Genomic DNA, 27,339 nt, shown 5'->3' on the forward strand with positions numbered 1-27,339 from the left:
GCACGGATTACTGGATCAATCCGGCGTGGCATGGAGGCAATCAGCCTGTGGCATTGCTGAGGTGTTATTGATGCCCAGGATGCTTCGATAGCGGCCTTCAGCTCATTTGCATTTGCAGGTCTGGTGTCTTTCATCTTCTTCTTAACTATACCCCACAAATTCTCGATGGGGTTCAGGTCAGGGGAATTAGCAGGCCAATCAAGGACAGTGATGCCATGGTCAGTGCACCAGTTACTGGTGGTTTTGGCACTGTGGGCAGGTGCCGGATCATGCTGGAAAATGAAATCCTCATCTCCATAGAGCTTTTCAGCAGATGGAAGCATGTAGTGCCCTAAAATCTCTTGGTACACAGTTGCATTTACTCCTGACTTGATAAAACACAGTGGACCAACACCAGCAGCTGACATGGCTCCCCAAACCATTGCTGACTGTGGGAACTTCACACTGGATTTCAAGCAACTTGGATTTTGCTCTTCTCCAGCCTTTCTCCAGACTCTGGCGCCTTGACTTCCAAATGAAATGCAAAACTTGCTTTCGTCTGAAAAGAGGACTTTGGACCACTCTGCAACTGTTCAGTGCTTCTTCTCCATAGCCCAAGTCAGACGCTTCTTCCGTTGTCTTGAGTTCAGAAGTGGCTTGACCATGGGAATACGGCTATTGTAGCCCATTTCCCGGACACGTCTGTGAACTGTGGCTTTTGATACCTGGACTCCAGCTTCAGCCCACTGTCTTTAAAGCTCCCCCAAATTCTGGAAGCGGCTCTTCTTCACAATTTTGTTAAGGCTGCGGTCATCTCTCTTGGTTGTGCAGCGTTTCCGGCCACATTTTTCCCTTCCGACAGACTTTTTGTGGATATGCTTTGAAACTGCACTCTGTGAACAGCCTGCTCTTTGAGAAATTTCTTTTTGTGTCTTACCCTCCTGATGGAGGGTATCAATGATGGTCCTCTGGACAGCAGACAGATCAGCAGTCTTCCCCATACTTGTGATTTAGTTTACTGAACCAAGCTGAGTGTTTTTAAGGTTTAGGAAACCCTCGCAAGGTGTTTCGAGTTAGATGATTTAGGCGATTAGTTGAATAGCCTACTTGTATACTTTTTCATGATATTCTAATATTTTGAGATAGGATTTTTGAGTTTTCTTAAGCTGTAAGCCAATTTCAGCAATATTCAAATAATAAAAGGCTTGAAATAGTTCAGTTGATGTGTAATGAATCCAGAATGTATGACATTTTTGTTTTTTTAATTGCATTACAGAAAATAAAGAACTTTATCAAAATATTCTAATTTTCTGAGACAGTCCAGTATATCCATCTATCTCTATCTATCTATATCAATATCTATATATATATCCATCTATATCTATCCTTATCTATATCCATCTATATTAATATATCTCTCTCTATCTCTTTCTCTCTATATATCTCTATATCTCTCTCTATATCTATATCTATCTCCTATCTATCTATCATAATGTTTTATTCCTTTGAATGGTACTGAAGACATTGGAAAATTCCCTCTGAAAGTCCTTAAAAAGTGCTAGAATTTGATTTGGCCATGAAAAGGGTGCACGAACCCCGATAGTATGAAATTATTCATGTCGATCCATTCTGCATTGCAGCAACATGTTTATTATCGTCCACGCGTGTTTTCCATTCCCCCACTGTTGCTAGGTAACGGAGCGAGAGTTAAAATCCGGAGGCTCCAATTTGCAAGTGACTGAGAAGAACAAAAAGGATTACATCGAGCGAATGACGAAATGGCGGGTGGAGAGAGGAGTCGTGCAACAGACGGAAGCGCTGGTCAGAGGCTTCTACGAGGTAAATGCCTAGCGAAAGTATTGGCACCCCGACAACTTTTTGTCGTATTTCAGGCTTCAAACTCAAAGCTCCAAAACTAAACCTATTTCCTGAGAGTCAACAATCATGTGAGACACAATCGTGAAGTTGAACTTAATTATTTCAACATTTTGTATTCTATTCACAACGAAAAAACTGAAAAGTAGGTGTTGCAAAAATATTGCCCCCTCTTCTCTTAGCTTAGCTACCTGACTCCAGATGACATCTGAGTGATGAAATGTTGATCTAAATGACTAACAATGACAAACAGATTGCACCTGTGTGTCATTAAGTCTCAGTTTGAATCCACATGCTCTATGACGGGCTCTGAATTCTGTGAAAAGAGACACTGGAGAACAGACAGCATTATGAAGACCCGAGAAAACATCAGGCAGGTCCGGGATTCGGTTGTGGAAAAGTTCAAAGCAGGAATGGGATACAAGGACATCTCCTGGAGCACTGTGCGAGCAAAACTATCAAAATGGAGAGAGCACAAAACTAATGCAAACCTACCAAGATCTGGTTGTCCCTCTAAACATTTGGCCCAAACAAGGAAAAAACTAATCGGGGAAGCCACCAAGAGGCCCATGATCACATTGGATGATCTGCACGGGACAATTTGTGCATAAGACAACTATCAGTCGTACCCTGAATAAATCTGCTCTTTATGGAAGAGTGGAAAGAAGATAGCCCTTTCTTAAAGAATACCATAAAAAGGCCCGTTTGGCCTTTGCAAGAAGCCACAAATGAGATGTAGAGCAAGGTGCTCTGGTCAGATCAGACCGAAATTGAACTTTTTGGGCTGAATGCAAAGCGAGTCATTTCGGAGCAGCCCCAAAACATAAAAACAAGATGCAGGTAGATCTTGGCGGGAGAGGGAGAGACGTTTATTTATCTTCGTCAGAGTTCGAAACGGAGTTCTCATTCGTCTAAGAGACAATCAGCTTTTTATATCCTCAGACGACATCTCATGTTACTTAGCGCGTCCCCCTCGCGATGACGCGCGTGTTTATCTCAAAATGCACGCTACCAGACACCATGTTTTTTCCCCAGAATGTTTTCCTCCTCTTTCGATTTTCCAAAGTTACACCATTTCCGAGAAACTCGTTGGAGTCGGCCTGACACATCCAAATTCCTGACTTGACCGCTTGCTCCACGACAAGCGAATGTTATTACTTGGCAGCCCAAGGCGATTAATAATAACATTCGCTGACATTTTAAACTCGGGAGAAACAAGCCTGGAATTTTTTAAATTAATGTGTTCTCCTTATGTCAAGCTCGACTCCAATAAACCACAACAGTAACACTGCACATCACCCTGAAAGCACCAGCCCTACTGTCAAACATGGTGGTAGCAGCGTCATGCTTTGGGATTGCTTTTCTTCAGCATGGACTAGGAAGATCCTTAGTTGATTGGAAGATGGACGGACCCAAATGCAGAGAGAGTTTGCAAGAGAGCTGAGAATGGGGCGCAGGCTTATCTTCCAACAGGACAACGCAACCTAAAAATAAAGCAAAATTTACGATGGAATGGTTGAAAACTAACAATATAAAGGTGTTAAAAAGGCCAAGCCAAGGTCCAGACCTAAATACTCTAGAGCAGGGGTGTCAAACTCAATTGAGCTGGGGGCCGCATGCTAAAAAGAAAAATCTCACTGGTGCCGGACTAGTAGGTTTAAGAAAAAGAGAGAAAAAGTAAGAGAAAAAGAGAGAAAATGAAAAAGGGAAAGATAAGGAGAGAGAGAATATGTAAGGGACAGAGAAGGTGAGCGAGACAGAAACATGGAGAAAAAGTGAGACGAATTGAAAGAGTGAAAACGATACAGAGAAACGGAGAAAAAAAGGAGAAAGACTGAGAGAGGAAAAGAGGAAAAAGAGACAGAAAAAGAAAATAAAAGAAAGTGAGAAAGAGAAAGATCAAAAGAATAAGAAAGGAGAAAAAGATAGAGTAAGAAAAATAGATGACAAGAGTGAGCATTAGAAAGAGAGTGAGGAAGAGTGAGACAAAGTGAGAAAAAAGAAGGAAAGAGCAAAATAGAGAGAGATAAATAGAACAAAATGAGTAAAAGAGTGAAAGAGGGAGAATGAGAAGGAAAGAGAAAAAGAAAAAAGAAAGTTAGAGAGAAAGAGAAAAACAAAGAGGGCAAGACAGAGAAAGAAAACAATAGAGAAAAAAAATGAGAGAGAGAGAGAGAGAGAGAAGAAAGAGGGAAAGATAGTGAGAAGGAAAGAGAAAAAAGAGAAAGCAAGAAAGATAAATTAAAACATCTGAGAGAGAGAGAGAGAGAAAAAAGAAATACAAGTACAGTGTCTTTGTGAGAGGCACCAGGCTTTGGCAACATCAAGTTGACATATTTCAACTTGCAGCTCGTTTTTCTCTTGCGCTTCTCTGAGCGTTGTCTCGCGGGCCGGATTCAATCCTTTAGCGGGCCTGATCTGGCCCGCGGGCCGCCTGCTTGTCACCTGTGCCTTAAGGAAATATTTCTGTTTCATAACATGCTAAACTCATGTACCCAATATTACTTCATGCGTTTTGCTCTATCCCAGGTGGTGGACTCCAGGTTAGTGTCTGTGTTTGACGCCCGAGAACTGGAACTTGTTATCGCCGGCACTGTGGAGATCGACCTCGGTGACTGGAGGAGCAATACAGAGTACAGAGGAGGTATTTTTTGCAGTTTTTTTTCACCCTACGAAGTTTTTCTACACTAATTCTTTCTTTCCACAAGGATATCACGACGGCCACATGGTCATGCGGTGGTTCTGGGTCGCGGTGGAGCGCTTCAACAACGAGCAGCGTCTCCGCCTTCTCCAGTTCGTCACCGGGACGTCGAGCGTCCCGTACGAAGGCTTCGCGTCCCTGCGTGGATCCAACGGCCTGAGACGTTTCTGTATCGAAAAGTGGGGGAAGATCACGTCACTGCCCAGGTTATTTTATGTCTTATACGTACGCACTGGAGATGGACTGGGAGAATGTGTGGTCAGATCAAACTGAATTGCATCAGAGGAACTCAACCCCTTAGAAAATATGTGGAGGGAGTTGAAAGTCTGTGTTGCCCAACGACAGCCTCTAAACATTATCGCCATAGAAGAGATCTGCATGGAGGAATGGGCCAAAATACCAGCAGCAGTGTGTGAAAAGCTTGTGAAGAGTTACAGAAAACGTTTGACTTATTGCCGTTATTGTCAACAAAGGGTACATGACAAAGTATTGAGATGAACATTTAGTATTGACTGATTATTTATTTTCCACAATGATTTGCAAATATATTCTTGAAAAATCATACAATGTGATTTTTTTTTCATGGTTGAGGTTTTCGGAGCAGCCCGTGAAATATGCCCCAGAAATATGCACAAAAGTAGAGGAATTTTGACGGAAGAGGGAGAAGTTGTTTATTGATGTTCGTCAGTGTCCAAACATTGTTCTCATTCATCTAAGAGACAATCAGCATTCTTGTACCCTTCGGAGCAAAAACATCACGTCAGAAATATCACATGTTGCTTAGTGGTTCCTCTTGCGATGACGCGCTTGTTTTTCTCAAAGTGCATGCTTCCAGGAATTGACAATGTTTTTTCCGAATGTTTTCGTCTTCTTTCGATTCTCCAAAATTACGCCGATTTCCAAGAAAATCGTTTGGGTCGGCCTGACCCAGCCAAATTCCTGTCAGCTCGCAAGCTGTTCCAGACCAAGGCGAATGTTATTATTAATAACACTTGCTGACATTTAAACTCTGGAGAAACAAGCCTGGAATTTCCTGTCTAAACAAATGTGTCCTCATTATCTCGATAAGCTCCGACTTCATTATTCTACAACAAAGTTTACCCATGTTGACCATTACCAGGCCTCGCAAATATTTTCAAGTGGGAGAAGTTGCACAATTAGTAGTCGACTCAATACTTATTTGACACACTGCACATTAAAAACGATACCCCATTGTCTAAGCCTCACTGACCAGATTGTGTCTTTTTTCAGGGCCCATACGTGTTTTAACCGTCTGGACCTGCCTCCCTATCCTTCGTACACCATGTTGTACGAAAAACTGCTGACGGCTGTGGAGGAAACCAGTACATTCGGTCTGGAGTGAGGCGCATAAAACAATCGAAGAGTGCACGTCGGCCGAAACGGCCAAGGACTAAAGCGGACTGAGCAAGGATGTCGGTGACGTGGTTTATATGTCGGATGAATGTTAAGGTATCGTGTATTGGTCTCACATTTGAGGGGTCTTTGGGACTGGAAATATTGTCATAAGAGTTGTATTGGTGTTCGGGGATTTCTAATTGCATCAATCAAAATACATGCAGCCAAAAATGCAACGCACGCACCCAGATGCTAATAGCAACGAGTATAGCTTATATGTAAAGCCATTGAAGACAATTTTAACAGTAAAAAATTCTGATTCATTTTTTTGAAGATTTTCTCGAAATGAGCAGCACAATTAATCCTTTAAATGCCGTCTTAAAGGGACACTGTGTAATATTTGACCACTGTGTTATGCACCGCAACCAAAATCAAGTGCTAAAAGGCACGAGGAAGAATACAAACTAGAGACCCAAAGTGACTCATCTTTGGCTCAGCCTTACACAAGGTGTTTGGAGTACCTGTAGCAGCAGGATGGCGGACAATGATGTCAGCTTCCTTGAAGTGAGGCTCATGTTACATCAAATAAATGCAAACTTCTCGACATACGAGTGATTCAAAAAAATGCACGTTTGAATTAGAGTTGCTTATTATTTCAATACGGTCCTTTCAGTCATCATCCTTCCGATCGCCTCTTTCTTCCACTCAGTCGCTTTACTTCCACACCCTCTCACATTTAGTGAGCTATAACTTAGGTTTTGCGAGACTTTTTGGTCTCTCGTCCCCCTTTCTTTGCCTTGCTGTCTCTTAGGGAGTAGAGATAGAGAGGGGAGAATTCTCAAACCCCCCCAGGGGGGTGAGGCCACCTCACCACAGGATCTATGGTCAATTTTTTTTCTGTATTTATTTTTTTTTTTTTTGCTTTTCCTTGTTTTTGTATGTATTTGTATTGCTGTCGATATGACCAAGGTAGATAGATATTATTTAAATCCATATTATTTTGTCCTAACGACTGAAGTATTTTGAAAACGACTATCAAGCACTCGATATGCACACTGTCCCTTTAACACTCGTGAATAACACAAAAGGTTTGGCGCTGCAGAAATCATCGAACGGACGCCAAAGAAACAATCGCATCTGGTATTTCATGCAAGTTTACAATCAGTTGTTGAAAAAAAAAAGATTTTTAAAGGATAGCCGCATTTAGAATGAAAGTCGAGCACTGGGAAGCGAAGCCACAAATCTACAAAGCATTTAAGATTAAGAAAGCCATTTTTCTCACCCTTTTTATGCAATACCTTTAGTCTACTTTGTGGATTCACAATTCTCGTGGGGTTTATATTTATGGGGTGGGTAACTCCGTAGAAGTACATTTTTAAAAGGGGAAAATGACTTGATGTCAATTCATCATCTCATTAGCTGCACCGCTTATCCTCAGTAGGGTCACGGGGGTGCTGGAGCCCATCCCAGCAATCATCGGGCAGTGGGCAGGGGATGTCAATCGTTGGCTATAATTCAAATTATTTCCTGTTTGTGAATATAATGGAATTGATTTAGGATTATAAAAATGTTCTATATCTAAGCCCTGGTATACATTGAGAACTTTACAGAAACTTGTTGGGCATCGAATCTTAAAATGTAGCGTTTACCAAATTGTTCGAAATGAGTTATCTGACTCCATTAACCAAACACAACATACATTCACCTCACAATGCGCGCTCGATTCTTGATTAAAAAGATGGACAAGAGACTGGCGTTTCCACACGGGGGCAGATTTAATTTCTTAAACAATTTAACTAAGTGAACTCCATCGAATTAGCCGAATTAGTGTCGCTCGAGTTTCTGTCGAGCCTCCTCTCTCGATCTCAGCCTTTCTTTTCTCGTCCCACGTCTTTCCGCAAGCTGGTGTGCCGGCTCCTCCCACAGGCGTACCAGGGAAGCCCCCACGCGGGCCCTACTATCTCGGAGAAGAGCGTCCCGATGTCTGGACCATCCGAAACAACTTCTCCCGTTATCAACAGATCTAGACAAAACATTCCGCATTCAGATTGGCGTGACCTGTCATTGAACTTAAGCCTACTCGGTGAAAATCCTCATTGCACTCGATAAATGTAACTTGTATTCAATCGTATAAAATCTTTTATCGTCAAATGTATAAAATCCTTCACACGCGACATTCAATATATCAATCATGAGCTACACAAAATAAATCATTATTTCGACAAGGAAACGATTAATACATTAAAATAATGGACTTACGTTCACCCTACACACCATTAGCCGCGTTAGCATGCTAGCCGCGTTAGCATGCTAACCGACAGCGTGACAGAACAACACACGCGAATACAACAAACTACAACAATAAATATAACTTGCCTACTATTAAACCCACGCCATTATTTTATTGAATAAAGACATTTTTTTGTCTCAAATATTTTTTGTTTCTATAATAAAATAAGCTAGCAACAGAGCTGCTTCTACCCTTGTCTTGGCGCTACGCGAGATGCGTTCAATGACGTCTAGGAAATTTGACGTTCGAAACAATCGACTGCAAAATGTGAGTTTTTATAACAGTTATGATATTATAATAACTGCAGTGATGTGCAACGGGGATTGTGTCCGGTCAGATTTACAGATAAATGAACATATTTCTTATTTAAATGACAGAGCAAGAAAGCAATCTATAAATCATATCCCCCCTAAAAAAGTTTGATTATCTTAGCTTATAAATTAAGTCTTTTGAATAAATAGTCCAAACAAAAAGAAAAATATATACTGGTTGGCTTGACTTGCCGTTAGCTTGCTATTATGATCACTAATTCTTTTGTTTGCGCCAATTGAGAATCCATTGTCTCACTATCGCCCTCTTCCATGAGGCAAGAGAATTGCGTGCCTCACTCTTCATCAGCAGATGCTCAGACTTAACAAACTATTTGCATTCATTATAATTGTCAGGACCAGAACAGAAAACAGAACCCACTCGCGTAACGTTACTCAGTTTTATTGGGGAGAAGGGAAAGGATTGCACTCATGATCCGGAGATTGTTGGTTGTGGGGAGTAGGTTGCTCGGACGCGGAAGTGGGTCTTCCGTGGCAAGCGATGGCGGTGTCAGGAACGAAAAAAAACGGGGCAGTAGCTGGGATAGAAGAGCAAAAACGTGATCGGGATCGGAAACAGGTCGAAAACCAGGAGAGGAGAGTCGACGTGGTCGAGATCAAAAACAGATTGTTATTCGGGGCAGAACAGACGTGGTCGAGATCAAAAACGGGTCGTAATTATGTACGGGAGAGCAGACGTGATTGAGATCAAACAGGTCATAGGAGAAAAACAGGAGCAAAAAAAAGGACAGGCAAAAAAGGGCTTGCCGTGTAAAAAACAGAGATTCGCAGACAGACCGACTAAAGGGGACTGACAGGACCGAATTTAAATACTGACAGGGAGCCAATTTGTCATCAGGCTGCAGCTGGCGGCACCCGGGCGGGGCCAATTGGGCACCATGGCAACTGTGACACACGGGCGGGACCAATTGGGCGCCATGGCAACCGTGACAATATTAATAATGTATGTGAAAATTCTGCAAATTTGAGAAATTAGATATATAATATTACCATTTAATATATTTTTAATGTTATATTTCCTTAATGAGGCAGAAGCCTCACCTGCCTCCCCTATCTGCACGTCACTGATATTGTGAATACGGGGCTTTGTAGTGATTTGTGTTTAGTTGTTGTGCAAATCCACTCAAAAATAAACAAAATTAAAAGCAGGGGCTGGTGGGAATGTAATATCTGCGTTAAATGAGGGAATACTGTAATGCAGAGGCGGGGACATTTCCAAAAAAAGGAATTGTTTTACTTGCAGCTCCTAAAGTTACATTTTCCACAAATCCCAATATCAATAATTGCAATTTTTTTGTTAATTAGCGCAAAGGGCACCCAGTCTGATATGCATTTCCTGAAATAACTTCATATTTCTACATATTTGATGTTGTTACTATGTTATTACCAGGTTCATTGTTGAAAGTAGGTGAAAATAGTCAGGACTGAAAGAAATCATTTTATTAGAAAATAATAATGACCCAGACCGGGTGAGCTCCCTAAAGTGACCGCGGCCCCCTGGTTGGAGACCCCGAGTGCAACTTTACATTGCGTCACATCAATAATATCCAGATTAGCGCAAAAAAAATCCCCCGGATTAAGACTCCATCGACTCAAGAAGGGTTACGTTGTAGATACCAATTTTTTGCTACCAAACGTTTGTATGGTTATTTCTAGGGAATGCAAAGGGGGCGGCTCCGCGCTTTCCTCGAATGTTGATTTTCCTTTTTGAAGCCTTTTGATATTTATGAATTTTCTATTCACTTGTCATTTTGTCGGTCGTGTTTTTTTTTTTACGTCACGGGCGTGCGAGATTCATTGTTTATGAGGCGGCATGTCACCGTGTTGCTTGTTTCCCCAAAAATGTTAAAGGTGGGGTGCGTCGTTTGAGGTGTCCTAAATGGTCTGTATTTCTACAGCGCTTTTCAAGTCAATGAAGACCTCCCGAAGCGCTTTACAATGTGCTTCACACTCACCCATTCACTCACACACCAATAGGGAGTCGGCCTCCAAACGTTATGAGGATAATCAAGATGCTAAATGGTAAATGGTCTGCATTTCTATAGCACTTTTCAAGTCAATGAAGACCTCCCAAAGCACTCTACAATGTGCTTCACACTTACCCATTCACACACACACTCACACACCAATAGCGGCCATGCAAGGCGCCGACCTGCTTATCGGGAGCATTAGGGATTCAGTGTCTTGCCCAAGGACACTTCCACATGTAACACGGAGGAGCTGGGAATCAAAGCTGCGACCTCCTGAGCTAATGCCGCCCTTGAAAGTGAAATATTTTCTCTATTTCATATCTGTTGACAATGCCCATCTGAGTTCAAAGAGCCCTTATCCTTAAGTTTCCATTGCGCCTATCTGCTTTACTTCTATCATGCCTGTTTGGAGGCGGAACAACCCCCCTAAAAGATGAGAAAAGAAGAGTTCATGTCTATTTGTTACTCCGCTGCCACCTTCTGGCTTCAAGTCACGATTGCAGGCTTGAGTTTTGAAACGAGGTACCCCACCTTTAAACTCCGGTGTTTAGTTTCCGTAATGCAGTGGTTCGGTTTCCGGTTTGAGACCGGGCGGAAACATAGGTTGGCCTGGAGAAGGACGGGCGCCACCTAGCTGTACTCGCCCAAGACACACCACAGGAACCAACCAACCAAATAACGATTTCAGGCGGGTAAGTTATACCCAATTAATGATCATGGATTGTTTTCAAATAACCACGATTGAAGTATTGATTGAAATCCAGGGAAAGTTGAAATGATGTGTCTTTGATGATTTTGCCGGGCATGCATTTTTTTGTTATGGCGTATGTCGATAATGTCCTATTATTTCTGTCAATAAGAGCTCAGGCAGTCCCTCCCATATTGTATCATTGATCCGCTGGTATTGACAAATGTATGAAGTGAAGGCCGTGTTCGCCGCCGTTGTCCAAAATAAATATCTGGGAAAATAATGTATCGCTTTGTCATTTTAAATGCCACAGACCATTTAAATACTTAAATTAGAGCGACTATGTGATTCAATGTAAGTGTTTAACTCCCCCCCCCCCATCGTTTATTTTACATTGCAAAACAGAATGCTCACCCAGTGTTAAATGTCCTACACATTTACAAATAAAATGACTTTGCTGTATAATAATCACTGTACTATCCAATAATTTCAAAAACCACTGAGAACTGACTCTTTAGCCCAAGGGTGTCAAACTCATTTTAACTCGGGGGCCACACGATAGAACAAACATTCTCTCGAGGGCCGGAATAGTAGATTAAAGAGAAAGAAAAAGAGAAGAGAAATAAGAGGAAGAGGGAGGGAAAAGAAGAGAGGGAGAGAGCGGGAGAAACAAAAGAGATGTCGTGAGAGAGGGGGAAAGAAAGAAATCCAAAGAGAAATAGAAAGACAGAAGGAGAGAATAGAAAGCACAAAGGGTAGGAAGTGAGAGAGAGAGAGAAAGAGAAAAAAAAAGAGATTAAGAGAGAAATAAATACAAGTACAGTGTCTTTGTTGGAGGCACCTGGCTTTGGCAACATCAAGTTGACATATTTCAACCTGCAGCTCGTTTTTCTCTTGCGCTTCTCTGAGTGTTGTCTCGCGGGCCTGATCTGGCCCACGGGCCGCCTGTTTTACACCTGTGCTTTAGCCAATCAGAACGCAGATCACAATGCGACACTGCGAAAAGTAAAATTGCGAGGGTTCACTGTACTCTTAGAATTGCCATGAAATAAATATTGTAAATATTTAGAAAACAAAATACAAGGACATTACTTTAAGATTTTTTTATTACCGGTCTTCTTATACAATTTGTACATAATATACTCATTTATACAAGAATTCACATATTGACAAAGCCACGGTTGACTAGGCAACATGCTGTGCAGATGCAAACAAAAAAACAAACCCCGTAAAACCAAATCGGTCTTCTTTACGTACGTTTCGCATTTGGACAACATGATGCGACAATTTAAACGCTGCCGTTTCACTCCTCCCGAAAAAATTGAAGTCCCAAGCTAGGAGGAAGTACTTAGCCCTAAAAAAGAGGTGCCATCGAAGGCAGAAAGCCAAAAAACGTCCATGAGAAAAATGATTAAAAAAAAAAATCCAAGCCCCAACTCAGTCTCATAATGCAAAATCAACTCAAAGTTCGACTTTTTTCTTCACATTTTCAGTCCGACAATTTCATCGTCAGACGTCATCTCAATGAGGGATATCACAGCCGGGTAAATACCAGGTGTGTGTTTTGGATGAAACGGTTTCGCCTTTGATACGTGGGAACAAAAAGAAAATCCCTGAATGTGATGGGCTGGCCCACTGATTTTCTTTGTGATGTATTTAAAAAAAAAAAGAGGGGGGGGGGTAGGGTTTCCATTTCCATTATCCGACCACAGGTGAGGAGGCGCGGCTTCTATTTCAGTTATCCGATCACAGGTGAGGAGGGCGGGGCTTCCATTTACGTGATCCGATCACAGCTGAGGGGGCGGGGCTTCCATTTCTGTTATCCAATCACAGGTGTTGCCAGTCGATGGCCACCAGCGTCTGATTGGCCTCCTGGGCGTGTCCTATGACCTCGGCGATGCCGTGCTGACGCCAGAGACGTTGGATCTTCCCGTAGCGCTCCCAACAAAGATGGAGGGGGTTCCCGCGCCTGCCGCACAAAAAGGACATTTTGATCGGGTTTTGGAACCTTTTTCGCGGCCGTTATTTTCCAAGCTCTCTGGTACCGTTAACTCCCGTAACATTCCTGTAAAATTTGCAGAAAATTTCGATCCAAGACATACCCGCAGCTCTAGAACCTCTGTAAGTGTGTATTTGACTTGGCCATTTTTTTTTTCCTCTCTTTCACTATTGTGCTCTCCCTCTCTCTCTCTATTTCCCTCTCTCTCTCTTGCTATTGTACTCTCTATATTTCCCTCTCCCTCTCTATTTCTCCCTCTCACTCTCTTGCCATTTTGCTCTCTCTATTTCTCTTTCCCCGCTCTCTCTCTATTGTGCTCTCTCTTTCTCTCACTCTCTTGCTATTTTGCGCTCTCTATTTCTCTTTACCTCTCTCTTGCTATTATGCTCTCTCTCCCTCCCTCTCGCTATTGTGCTCTCTATTTCCCTCTTTCTCTCTCTCATTATTGAGCTCTCTTTCTCTCTCTTGCTATTTATCTTTCTCTATTTCTCTCTTTTCCCCTCTCTCTCTCTCTCGTTATTGTACTCTCTCTATTTCCCTCTCTCTCTTGCTATTGTTTTCTCTCGCTATTGTACTGTCTCTTTCTCTCTCTCGCTATTTTGCTCTCTTTCTCTTTCTCCCCTCTCTCTCTATTTCCCTCTCTCTCTCTCTCATTATTGAATTCTCTCTTTCTCTCTCTTACTATTTATCTTTCTCTTTCTCTCTTTTCCCCTCTCTCTCTCTCTCGTTATTGTACTCTCTCTATTTCCCTCTCTCTTGCTATTGTTTTCTCTCGCTATTGTGGTCTCTCTCGTTATTGTACTGTCTCTTTCTCTCTCTCGCTATTTTGCTCACTTTCTCCCCTCTCTCTCTATTATGCTCTCTCTCTCTCTCACTATTATGCTCTCTCTCCCTCCCTCTCGCTATTGTGCTCTCTATTTCCCTCTCTCATTATTGAGCTCTCTCTTGCCATTGTGCTCTCTCTCTCGTTATTGTACTCTCTCTATTTCCCTCTCTCTTGCTATTGTTTTCTCTCGCTATTGTGGTCTCTCTCGTTATTGTACTGTCTCTATTTCTCTCTCTCTCGCTATTTTGCTCTTTCTCTTTCCCCCCTCTCTCTCTAGTATGCTCTCTCATTATTGTGGTCTCTCTTTCTCTCACTCACTCTCTTGCTATTATGCTCTCTCTCCCTCCCTCTTGCTATTTTTCTCTCTTTTTCCCTCGCTCTCTCTCTCTCGCACGCTATTGTATGAACGTGTTCATGTTTACTGAAATGATTTTTTGTTTTTTTAAAAGGAAATGCCCTGAGATGGTTTGGGCATACAAAAAGAAAGGATGAAGACTAAAAGTTTGTAGTGCACAAGTGGTGGCAAATGGAACGAGAGGAAGGCCAAATAGGTTGGATGGATGGGGTGAAACGTCCTCTGGATGTGAAGTCAGTTAATTTAACGGATGGCAGGTGTGAATGGCGAAGGATAGTTAAAAATGACTGTCACTGCCTATGCTGTGGAGGGGGTAAACCAGTGTGAAGGCTTGCATGGCATATAAAGTCACCGCTTGTTGTGCTGTAGGCTTCATGTTCTGTGTCAGGTTGGGATGGCCCTTTGCCATAGTTAAGAATGACTGTCGACGCCTATGATGCGGAGGGGGTAAACAAGTGTGAAGGGTTGCATGGCATATAAAGTAGCTTGTTGTTCTGTGGGCTTAATTTTCAGTGTCAGGTTGGGAAGAGCAAAGTGGAATGAATGTGAGCGTGTACTCACTTGAGGCCCTGATCCGTCTCGCCGTAGTCGTCCAAGTAGGGGGGAGGATAGAAGCAGCCCTTGGTTTTCCCGGCCACGAACAAGACCTGACTCTCCCGGACCCGAAGGAAGAGGCCCAGGCCGGCCCCGCAGACCGAAGTGTGGGCGGTGCAGGCGCCCACGTCTTCGCCGTCCACTTCCGTTTGGCAGCAATAACTCTGCGAACACAACATGGCGCCGCACACCAGGCACAGGGTCGGGGCCCGGGACTTGTCTCCCCCCGATCGAGGGCACCTGCAATCGGAAATGCAGTCATACGAGGGCGAGGGAGTCGTCCTTGTTTTCAGCGAAGGCCTAAATGTGGTAATAAACCATGGCAAAGCGCCTTCTGTGAAGTTCCCAGGGTTAGTACACCTTATTCATGGACAAATTCAAGCACTTTTAAAGGACCTTCAAATGCTGTGACTTGTTCTCAAAAACGGCTCCGAACATTGACAAATGTAATATCACCCAGTGTGACTAGGTCAAAAATCTAGGTGTCCCTTTATGCCCCGATCCGTTCTTTCAAACACACGTTAAGAATAATACTAGAACAGCTTTTTTCCATCTTCGCAACATTGCTAAAATTCTCCCTATGCTGTCTCAGTCGGATGCGGAGATTATAATTCACCCGTTTGTCACCTCCAGTCTCGATGACTGTAATGCACTACTCTCCGGTCTCCCAAATGTAAAGTAGGCTTAAACCTATTTGCTCAAAGGTGTGTATTTCTAATCAGATTGTATGGCCCTTTTTGGCATCTCCGAGTTTTCATGTCTTTGTTTAAAAATGGGGGGACGGTCAGAGGGAGTTACTTCTCCTCTTTGTCTCAGTACTTTTCCACACTTGTGACTTCAATAACACAGCACAGAGGGGGAAGGTTTTCAGAAAAAGTTTTTGGCCAGAGAGTCGAAAGCTCCCTTCTCTAACTGAAGTTGTCTAGAAAACTCAAAAAGTCTTTGCCTGAATTTCCTTCTATGATTAGCCAATATTTTTTTAGCTCTCACACACGCAAGTGATCGTTTTAGAGTCAGAACCCAGATCCAAAATCAAGAGCCTCCAGTTGGTACAAAATGCTGCAACGAAACCTTTGACTAAAACATGTTACCAAGATTTAAAATAATCTGCATTAGCTCCCTGTTAGCTTAAGATGTGATTTTAAGGTTCTCTTGTTATTTTACCAAATCATAGCTTTCAGATTTAAGTCTACCCCTATGTTTCTGCTTGGAGCTTTGCTTGGAAAATGCTGGTCTACTAGTGATCCCAAGAGCCAAGAAGAAATCATTACATTCGAAAATGTTCCCTATTCGGGCCCCGGTGCTGTGGAATGCTCTGTCCACTGAGATATGATCTGCAACCTCAGTGGAAATGTTTCAATCTAGGGCTTAAACCACACTTCCATTCTATAGCTTATGAATGACCTTTATTTCACCTTGACAATATCTGTATTATTTGTTATTGCAACATCTATTGCAGCCTGGTCATCCTGGAAGGGGGATGACCTCATCTGCTTCTCAAGGTTTTTCTTACCCTCATGTAAGTTTTAGATCAGGGGATGCTGTAATAATAGTCTGTAGTCTGTGCAGCCATTTGAGACTTCTTTTGATTAAGGGCCAAACAAATAAACAGGACTTGACTTGAGGTTTTTGAGTTTTTCCTTGCCCTCATGTCGGTTTTAGATCAGGGTATACTGTAATAATAGTCTGTGCAGCTCTTTGAGACTTCTTTTGATTAATGCCCAAACAAATAAACATGACTTGACTTGACGTTTTTGAGTTTTTCCTTGCCCTCATGTAGGTTTTAGATCAAGGGATGGTGTAATTATAGTCTGTGCAGCTCTTTGAGACTTCTTTTGATTAAGGGCCAAACAAATAGTTTTTCCTTGCCCTCATGTCGGTTTTAGATCAGGGGATACTGTAATAATAGTCTGTGCAGCTCTTTGAGACTTCTTTTGATTAAAGGCTATGCGAATAAACACGATTTCAGGCCTTCTCTCATCAAAATATGCATTCTGTAAATCCTCCCCGAGTATAAAGACCACCTTAGCGTTGCCTTCCCACACAAGCGTCTTTGAGTACTGACGTAAAACTGGAGGCCTGGTTGATGAGGACGCTGTAATCTTCCGGCAGCTCGATGAGTCGATTGGACTCTCTGGGGAACTTGATGACTTCGCCCTCTTGCAAGGTTTGCCTGACGGATGGATGGCGACACCAGCTGCACAAAAACACACACGTCTTAAAGTTCCTTTGTTGGATTTTATGACCACGAGCATAGGGAGTTAAAAGGCCTCCGTCGCTGGTTCTATTTCGGTATTTAACATTACACAGGGCGCACCGCACGATAGGGCTCAGATGCCCTCTGTTGCAGCCGCAGACAAGCATACGAGTGTGCGTAATTAAATAAACATACCTGTCAACCTGTACGTTTTAACCCTTTAAAGTACGTTTATGATGCATTTTAGGACGTATAAGACGTACAAGGAAATCTGTACGGAAAAACGCAAATTTGTCAATGATGGCTACCATCTGGTATACACTGACTATCACGAAAGGGCAAATCAATCAAGTCGAACGAGTTCGCCGCGGAAGCCTCTATCTCGGTATCGTTTTTTTCGTTGCTACTGTGCGCATGCGTCTGCCGCCTGGGGATTTCCCATCATGCATCATTCCGATCACACGTGAAGAAAGCGAAAGCAGAGCAGTAGGCCTACACGACGACATAGTTTTGAATTTTCTTTGGATACAATCATCGAGTCGCAATGGCCGAACCTGAATGAAAACGCAGTAAGTCATTCTGATCTGAAAACAACAGGCGGGGTTGAATGAGAACATTTGAAATACACGTGGTCTTAAAAAACACTGGATTTCATGCGGTAGTTGTGTAGTGAAAGGAAGTCCGTCTCTTTTTCGAGAAGCGGCTTTTTCGGCTCTCCAACGGCTCACTTGCTTTGATGCATTCTATTACGAATGATTATTGTTGTATAAAGAAGTTAAGACAAAAAGGAAGTATAAAAGGACAAAATGAAAAAAGACAGGTTTGTGGTGATCCCTTTAATAAATATATTACCAACAATAATTTAATGTAGAAAATGAATTCATAATTTGAATTAAAAAGTTCTACTTAATTCTATTTGCATGTATTTTTCCTTCTACAGTGGACGTCCAAGCGACTGTATCCATGTTCTTGCGCGTAGCGTACAAATCAACACACTATGGCGGACACTGAAAGCATTCAATGAAGGGAAAGTAAGTTTTTACATTTAATTGATATCTAGGGAGACATTATGTTCAGTCTCCGGTAGCACAAAAACCTTCAAATTGTTAGATACCCCTAAGGCGTAAGCATCCGTGACTACTTCCGCAAACAATGGACGCATTGGGTGTGACCTCAAGTCCTCTTCAAATTTAGTTGAGAATGTGATCTATCTCTCAAAAACATGGGATTTCCCCAAAAAATGTTGTAAGTCTTAGGTAAGTCTCGGCCAACGCTCAAACCGGTGACCTCCCAGTCTCAAACTGGCCTACAACCGCCGCAAAATTTAAAGGAAATGGGAGACTTTTAATGTGCGCCCTATACTCTGTATGAGAGTCTTACCTGTGTATAAGAGGCTCCAGTATCATTTGTTGGCTCTGGTAGAGCGACAGCAGGTTGGAGGGAAGACTGAGATAGCTACACAGCGCCTCCCACTGGCCGAGTCCTGTGACTGCAATAAACAATCCACGGTCACTCAAATACTCTAGAATCTATTTCTTGTTTCTGATAAGCGCGAAGGGTTACCAGTTAGAAATGCATGGCTAAAATAGATAAGTATGTCATGCAGGGTTTCTATACTTTTTTCATGGCCAAATTCAAGCACTTTCAAAGCACAATTTTGATATTTTTCAAGTACCATTTAAAGGAGCAATCCGGTGTTAACGTTTATTTTGCAGAGCCAAAAATAGTGTGCATTTATCAATATGTTTCATTTTTAGTTCTTGAGCAAATCACAAAATTATTTGTGGCTCTGAACAATACCTGTGTCGATATTTTGAGAGAGAGAGAGAGAGAGAGAGAGAGAGAGGGGGAGCACAATAGCGAGAGAGAGCACAATAGCGAGAGAGAGAAAGAGATATATTTTATAAAGTATTTTCAATACATTTCAATAAGTATTAATTATGTTAAAACCTGTATATTGCATATATTATCTAACCCATGTTTAATTTTATATTCAATAACGGACCCCAAATTTGATTCATAACACAAAGTACATTCTTGGGCCGATACCTGGCCCCGATTTACGCTAAAAGTATCGATGCCGACTGATCTTTCCATATATTATTTCTAGGTGTAATTTAGTATTCTTATCCCAGCATGCAACGCTAATTGTAATACAGTAATAATAATAAAATTGGATAAGTGGGCACTGCTTTTATGCATCCATGTTTTTAAGTCTCGTGACCTTTTATTTTGGTATGGAAAACCTTTGTGATCATTATCCATTATCACGAAATTCTCGATTTTGCGGTGTCATTACCGAGCAGGTCCGTCGGCGGCGCCGTCGAGTTAAGGTAGTGAAAGAAGAGCGCGGCGCATCTCAGGAAGGGCGTGACGCCGGCTTTCAGGCAACGCCACAGTTGCCACGGTGCCACTTCAGGTAAAACGCTGAAAACAAAGACAGAAAAATATGGGGAGTGTCGTTTGAGGTGTTCTTACAAAAAATGTCTTTATTAAGGATGTGTTAACAATGCTAAACGGAGTTCAAAGAGCCCTCACGCTTTATTTTTCTTCGCGCCTATCTGCTTTTAGCTTTCTTTTATCAGGCCAGTCCAGGGCGGAACAAACCCCCATAAAGATGAAAGTAGAAGAGTTTATTCGGGCGTGTCTAAGAAATGCACACACATTATGTGTCACTCCGCTGCCATCTCCTGGCTTAAAGTCATGATTGTGGCCTTAAATTCTCAAATGAGCACCCCACCCTTTAAGTATTGGTGACGACTCATTGGTCTGCAAAAAAAACGATATGTGAAAATCCAGAAGTAGCCTTTACCCCCATTTTTAACGTGCCGTCGGCCGGCCCCCTGCTCACAGCAAAAGGCAACCCACGGTAGTGGATCGCGACAATACAAGTGCTGTTCATTTTAGGTGGAAGGAACTGAAAAAAGGCCGCCATGCATGATGCAAATTTGCTTTCTTGGTCTCCAGTCTCAGCAATAGTGAGCTAGGGATAACGGATTGCAGCCAAAACAATGCCGTTCATTTTAGGCTGGCCAGAAAATGGCATGCTTCAGCCGCCCATACAAAAAAAAAAAACACTTTGCCAGCCCCAGCTCTTAACAATTTAGGATAATATAATAGATTGCAGCCAAAACAGTGCCATTCATTTTAGGCTGGCCCGAAAATGGCATGGTTCAGCCGCCCATACAGAAAAACAAAACAAAAAAAACGCTTTGTTGGCCCCAGCTATTAACCATTTAGGATAATAGATTGCTGCCAAATCTGTGAATTTCATCATAGGTGTCCCAGAACAACATGCTTCAATGGGCTGAAATGAAGAAAAAAAACAATAAAAAACAAACAAACAAAAAAAAAACTTTGCAGGCCCTAGGTCTTAGCAATAGTCAACTGGGGAAAATGGATCACGGCCACAACCTGCATTTCATTATAGGCAGTACAGAACAGAAGTAGATTCTGCTAATCCCTGCTTGCAGCAACGTAGGAATGGGGATAATGGACTAGACAAGTGGAATTCATTTTAGGTGGAAATAACAATACGAAAAAAAGGAGAGCTAGCAGTCCAGACAAAAGTGCGCCTATCAGATGATCACTGGCAGCAATATGCGATCAGAGGTAATGGATCGCAGCAGCTCGAGTGCAGTTCACTTTTTGGTGGAAACAACAGCAAAAAGAACTCCCAGAACCCCCCAAAATTGCTTTTACAACCCTCTCTTTCAGTTACAGTTGACTGGGGATAATGGATCGCGGCCACTCAGTGCTATTCATTTTAGGCGGGCCAAAATGACACTCTGTGGCCTGAATTTTTGCGTAATATTTTTGAAGAATTCCAAGAAATACATTTCAACCAGCGATGACACCCTTCGTGTTTCTAGTGTAACTGTCCCTTACCTGCCCAGGTGTTCCCTCAGTAGGTTGTACAGCCGACATGTGAGCTCCTCCTCTTCTGACCCCTTCCCGTCCTGCTCCATACACAACTCCTCTGAAGACAAACAAAACAAGAAGACCATGGGTAAACTTCCGTTTCGTTCCTACCAACCACCGGACGGTTTGCATCAATTATTTATAGCGCTGAAGAATATTTCTTATTTATATTTGATTGTTTTGCATTTTCGGGGATTTTGAATTGTTGTTCGACGTTAAATCTGGTAAACGTGTAAAAATCTAAAATTGCCTTTAATTTTACCATTTTTTGTAGATCTGTGAATATTTTTCATAAAGATGTCATATGCACAAAAACATATCAAATTACTAAATAAGTTAGTGCACTCGATAATGAAGAATGGAGCCACCATCGCCGTCATTTTTTCTTCATTAAAAAGCGTGGTCTTTTGAGTCAGATTGCCAGGTAAACAAGGCGATGGCAACCATTTCAAGCATTATCAAGCACTTTACCAGTTTCTGAAATAAGGTTTGCCCGGACGCCCGGGGCGTGCATCTTTTACGTCGGGCGTACAACTTACATGACGTCTCCGCCCGGGTGGCCGACAACTTTTTCAAGGAAGAAAAAAAAAAAAAGATTTTTGCTTCGTCCTATTTCGAAATCTTCGTTCGGTTTGGAAATTTCAGAATTATGTTTGGCAATTTGCATACTCTGCAGCCAATCAGAAGCCTGAATCGAATAACTTCGTGCTTCCGGACTCTCTCGAGCGTTATAAGGTTGTGCTTTTCCAAAGTAGACGCGCAGAGAACACAAGAAAAATGGAGAAGTGTTTAGGAATCAAGCCAAAACCTCAGCCCCAGAAGAAAGATTCAAAAGAAGCTAACAAAATTGATGACGCTACAAAGCGTAAACGTACATTAAAAGCATGGTGGAAAGATGAGTTCACGTGGCTTGGAGCAGACCACGCAACGCAAACGTTGCATGAATGAAGAGGAGTGAATACAGGTACATACGGATGGCAGATGGAAAAAGGAGATTTCATATACAGTGGAACCTCGGTTTTCGAACGCCTTTCAGTTCGAACAAATCAGAGTCCGACCAAAAATTTCGAGAAATTCTTGCTTCGCTGTTCGGTCCAAAAATCGGAGTTGGAACGCCAGTCATGCGTGAGTGCGTACGCTAGGGTGCCATGCTGAGCGGCGTACGGGTGTTTTAGCCCCTTATTATGCCTCCCAAGAAAGTCGGTGCAAGCAGCAAAGTTGCTACAGGTGAAAAAAGAAAAGTAGTGTGTACAACTATTGCATTTAAGAAAGAAATAATAGCCAAATAAGAAGGAGGTGTGCGAGTGCCTTCTGCTGACAACTGCAAAGGTAAGAAATCCTATTCATAAGATTACGATAACGCGAACGTACGATTAGCCTGGGTTAGCTTTAAGTTTACGTTAAACATTCAGGGTGTTGGAACGGAGCCCAACATTGAGGGTGTTGGAACGGAGCCCCCTTTCCGATGAACCGCTCACCACTTGTGGAGACCCGGGTGCTAAATGACTTGTAAACGACCTGATTTTTTTATTTTTACACGTTCATGTTAGCGTAATCTTTCTTACGGAAAATTACGATAATGCGAGCGTACGATTAGCCTGGGTTGGAACGGATGAAAACGATTTGCATTATTTTTACTGGAACAAATGATTTCGGTGATCGAACAAATTAGTTTTCGAACAGGGTTCTGGAACGGATTATGGTCGAGAACCGAGGTTCCACTGTAAGTAGATTTATGATAAACTTAATTTTAAAGTTTTGTTCTGTTATATATTCTGATGATCAAAGCATAATACTTTACAAAAACGTTTTTTTTTTGTGATTAGTTGTGTTTCAAGTTGTGAAAAATGGGGCAGGCAACTTTTGTCTGCCCTGGTGTCCGCTCACTTTTACTCATGACTTTCAGACACTGACTTTACCCAAAATCAAATATTTCCCTGACCTTGAAAACACAACATTAAAATTCAAACATTTTTTTCAAGCACCCGTAGGAACCCTGTACAATGTAGAGATATTCCTGGACCACCGGTGTGATGCATGAAAGACTGAATTTGGTCATGCAATTTGGGGACATTCAGTGTTGTAAAGCACTCCCTCTGGTGGTCAACTCTTAGAACCGTAGTTACGATTATATTGCGTAATTCCCAAGTTGTCGTACCCTTGTTTGACGTAAGCAGGACCTGAACCATGTGAGCGACGGTGACTAAGTGCAGGAGGTGAACGTGGCCGGAATCGATGCCGTGGCGCCCCGACTGATTCAGGCTGTGGACGGACGTGTAGGACAGGACGCTGTAAACCTGCAAAGGAATCTGCTTTGAGTCTGCGTTGTCATGGCGATGAAGAGGCCATGAACTCGCGTCAGGCGGATCAGACTCACCAAAAGGTGGAACATGTCGATATCCAGGATGCTTGGAGTGTTTTCGACTTGAGGGTCTGCGACAAGAGCTACAAAAAAAGGAAATGAAAATACGTTGCTTACATTCAAAACTGCGTCATTCTCTCACACACACACGCGCATGATTAACGAACTAATGTTATGATAAGAGCTAATATATCAGTTTGTTCATCACTCAGACTTCCCTATCTTCTCTGTTCCTTATCTTCTTGGTTTCTTTACCTCACTGTGAATGTGTGAAACTGGAGTGTCATGCCCAATTTTGTTGTCACAATATGTTAACCCATTTTGTAACAATGACAATAAAGGTATAGTCTATTCTATTCTTTTATGCTCTCAATCCCAAACACACAAGCTTGATTAACGAACTAATGCAATCCGCGCCTTCTGATTGGATAAGCGACCAGGGACAGAGCCCCTGAAGCAGGAAGAACGTTAGAGTGTAAAAAACAGCGGTGGTGTGCCTGTGAGTCAAGACCGCTGATAATATTGAGATTTTTTAAAGTCAGTTGTAGAAAAACTGGTGTGTGATTAGGAAGTAGCGTCAAAAGTTAACTCGTCTTAGGGAAGAACGTTCAGGTGAAGATTGAAAAAATTAGCTCTTATCATAACATGAGTTGGTCAATCAAACTTGTGTGTTTGTGATTAAGAAGAATTGAATTACAGAGAGAAGTTTTATTTGAATTCATAACATATATCTATGTTTATTTTGCATAATTAAAACTTTCTTACGCCAATTTTCAAGCTTTTGCAGGAAAATAATATCACCTCTAAATATCGATTATCGGCCTCCTCTTAATACTAAATCGGTATCACTAAGGAGACGAGTTTACCTGCAAACAATCTGATGAAGTGCGTGTGGACGGCGGGCAACGACGCAGATGTCCAGCAAGCCGAACTGAACCTGGTCACGGAGCTCAAGCAGTCGTCCTGGACAGTAGCAAGACACTGATGTCAAAGTCTCCAAAATGCTTCGACAAAAACTTGATTAGATAGAGGAAATACTAAAATGTTAGGGGCAAATGTATTTATACACTGAGAAAAATGTAAAAAACTGAGGAAAGAAGACTTTTCTTAGTTAAAGGTGGGGTGTGGCATTTGTAAAGGCTGCAAACATGACTTCAGGCCAGGAGATGGCGGCACATGATTTGTGTGCTCGATAAACTCTTCTTTTTCATCTTTTTGGGGGGGTTTGTTCCGCCCCGAACAGGCCTGATAAAAGTAAGATAAAAGCAGATAGGCACATAGATTTATTTTTTTTAATATATTTTCAAATGATGGTAGAACATCATTCTAAAAATAAAAAATAGTTGCTAAAACTGCTAACTCTTTGGCTAATTTGAAGAATATTAATTTTGAATTAAAAAAAAAAAAGATTCTCAAAATCAATACAATTATCAACCGTAGAGCTTTCAACATTGGGTCAGCATTCTGAGGTTTGGCGTCATCTCGCATAAGTGAAACTAAGGAACATTCCAGGTTGCCTTGACAACCCTCCGAGGAGGCTACCTCTTTAGATTTTAAGTAAAAAAAAATTCCTTAAATCCCAAAATTTGTGTCTGGATTCGAGTATGTTCAACTATCAAATATGGTGCAAATAATTCACTTAAAACTGTTTTGTAGCCAACCGTTCGGTTTAACTTTCCCGGAATAATGATCTAAAAACGTATGAGGTGCTCCAAAAAGAATAACCATCTGCAATGTCTGCTCATGATATTGATTTTACTAGAAAAAAAAAGTTTGTATGTTGTTAAAGTAAGATAAATAATAATGAAAATGAATAACACTTATTGCCATAAGGTTAAGAATTCTATTATTCGTAGTGCAAGTCAGTCAAAATATTTAGGGCTTATTGCAAGATAGATAGAGATAGATAAATATATAGGAGATACATAAAGATAAAAGATAGAGATAGATAGATAGAGATGGATTGAGATAGAGATTATAGAGATAGATAGATAGACATGAAGAAAAAGATAGAGATAGAGAAAAAGAAAGGGATAGTTAAATAGATATAGATAAAGATAGAGATAGAGAAAAAGAAAGGGATAGTTAAATAGATATAAAGATAGAGATAGATTGAGATAGATAGACATGAAGAAAAAGTTAGAAATAGAGAAATAGATATAGATAGAGATAGATAAAAGATAGAAAGATAAATAGATAGAAATAGATTGAGATAAGAGGGATAGATAGATAGATAGAGATAGACATGAAGAAAAAGATAGAAATAGAGAAATAGAAAGGGATAGTTAAATAGATATAGATAAAGATAGAGATAGATTGAGATAGATAGACATGAAGAAAAAGTTAGAAATAGAGAAATAGATATATAGATAAATAGACATAGAGATAGATTGAGATAGAGGGATAGATAGATAGATAGATATAGACATGAAGAAAAAGATAGAGATAGAGATATACATAGATAGATAGATAAAGATAGAGAGAAAAAGATAGAGATAGAAAGAGAGAGAGAGATAGAAACAGATAGGAGAGATAGATAGTTAATGTATTCATCCTCGTGTGGAAATTCACACTTCCAGCAGTATCCTTGTGTTGGAAAATGAAATAATAAAATAAAAGATAGAGAATACAAAAATACCCAATATAACGTGTTGATATAGAGTATTTCAATAGTGCTACAGAAAATACACTGTAATAAAAATAGGATAATATGCAAATGTGGGTTTGGGGTTTTAATGTGGGCTTTTACTCCGCCGGGTGGAGTTAAAGAGCCTCATGGCATGTGAAGTTCATCACATTGCCTGGGCGAAAATGTCCACAAGGGGTCAGATAGATGGCCACTCTTATGATAAACTCTGCCAGAACAGATCAGTAGAAGTCAATCTAAAATATTTAAACACTAAAAGCTCATTTTTATGGTACCGTTACCTGTCTGCAGGGTAAACTTCCAAACAAAGGTTTCTCTTCATCCATCAGGAGGCGCTCTGTGATCAGAAACATGCTTGAGATGTTCACAGAACATTAACGTGAAGGGAGCATCTGATTTGTGTGTACCTATGGCTTGGATGGTGTAAGCGCAAGTGGACCAACTTAGGACGGGGACTCTGTGGTCCTGCTCATTGGGGTTGGTCTTCAGTCCCACCTTGTAAGTCGACATGCTAAATGTGGTGATCATCTCGATGATGCTGCTGGAAAAGGGGTTGCTGAAGGACACAATCAGAAAGGACAATGAGGCATTTTGATAAGAACCATATTTTGCGGACTATTGACCCATTTATAGCCTACGCTATAATACTCTGCGCTGGTCAACACACTGAAGAAACACGGATTTTGATTTTGATAGTTGGTTGCTTAAATATCATGTTTGTGTACAAGAATCGGAGAAAAAAACGTTTTACAGGATCGCGGGGGACATTCCTGATCAAAGAAAAAGAAGATTTACATGTATTAAAGCAAAAGATTGGACCGAGGCACTCGTCAAAAATATTGTTGATTATGACTGTTGCTATTGTTGTACAATAATGAGCTTATCGACATAATGAGGACACATTTGTTTCGACCGGAACTTCCAGGCTTGTTTCTCCTGAGTTTAAATGTCAGTGAAATAATAGCATTCAGCTTGGTTTGGAACAAGCTGTCAGGAACTTGGCCGGGTCACGGCGACTTTTGATGAGAAACATGTGGACGATTGCAAAAACACTGTCAATTCCTGGAAGCATGCACTTTGAGAAAAACAAGCGCACCATCAGGAGGGGACGCACTAAGCAACATGTGATATTTCTGACGTGATGTTTTTGCTCCGCAGGGTATAAGAAAGCTGATTGTCTCTTAGACGAATGAGAACGTTGTTTGAACACTGACGAATATCAATAAACGACGTCTACCTCTCCATCAATT

The 27,339-nt window shown here is 41.5% G+C and overlaps 2 protein-coding genes across 4 annotated transcripts in view; one reads left to right on the top strand and one right to left on the bottom strand.

Annotated features, from left to right (window-relative positions):
* The window catches only part of hecw1a (HECT, C2 and WW domain containing E3 ubiquitin protein ligase 1a), a 71,722-nt gene extending 60,066 nt beyond the window's left edge, over positions 1–11,656 (top strand). For all 3 annotated transcript variants that reach the window (XM_088321980.1, XM_088321981.1, XM_088321982.1), the window contains 4 exons: positions 1,672–1,818; positions 4,384–4,498; positions 4,563–4,761; positions 5,807–11,656. In XM_088321980.1, coding sequence (XP_088178106.1) covers positions 1,672–1,818; positions 4,384–4,498; positions 4,563–4,761; positions 5,807–5,918 — 573 coding nt within the window. In that variant the 3' untranslated portion in view covers positions 5,919–11,656. The remainder of the gene's footprint in view (positions 1–1,671; positions 1,819–4,383; positions 4,499–4,562; positions 4,762–5,806) is intronic.
* A 695-nt stretch (positions 11,657–12,351) lies between these two features.
* Positions 12,352–27,339, bottom strand: part of ubr2 (ubiquitin protein ligase E3 component n-recognin 2) — a 63,453-nt gene continuing 48,465 nt past the window's right edge. Inside the window, exons 35-45 of the mRNA XM_088322038.1 lie at positions 26,497–26,645; positions 26,371–26,426; positions 24,309–24,405; positions 23,458–23,525; positions 23,239–23,377; positions 21,048–21,138; positions 19,459–19,586; positions 18,540–18,648; positions 17,028–17,159; positions 14,930–15,202; positions 12,352–13,157 (exon numbers count right to left, since the gene is read on the bottom strand). Of these exons, the coding sequence (XP_088178164.1) occupies positions 13,016–13,157; positions 14,930–15,202; positions 17,028–17,159; positions 18,540–18,648; positions 19,459–19,586; positions 21,048–21,138; positions 23,239–23,377; positions 23,458–23,525; positions 24,309–24,405; positions 26,371–26,426; positions 26,497–26,645 (1,384 nt within the window). The 3' untranslated portion in view covers positions 12,352–13,015. The remainder of the gene's footprint in view (positions 13,158–14,929; positions 15,203–17,027; positions 17,160–18,539; positions 18,649–19,458; positions 19,587–21,047; positions 21,139–23,238; positions 23,378–23,457; positions 23,526–24,308; positions 24,406–26,370; positions 26,427–26,496; positions 26,646–27,339) is intronic.

The sequence above is a fragment of the Urocampus carinirostris genome, chromosome 18, assembly GCF_059441175.1.
Source record: "Urocampus carinirostris isolate Australia breed hairy pipefish chromosome 18, RoL_Ucar_1.0, whole genome shotgun sequence".
In the NCBI taxonomy this organism is placed as follows: Eukaryota; Metazoa; Chordata; class Actinopteri; order Syngnathiformes; family Syngnathidae; genus Urocampus; species Urocampus carinirostris.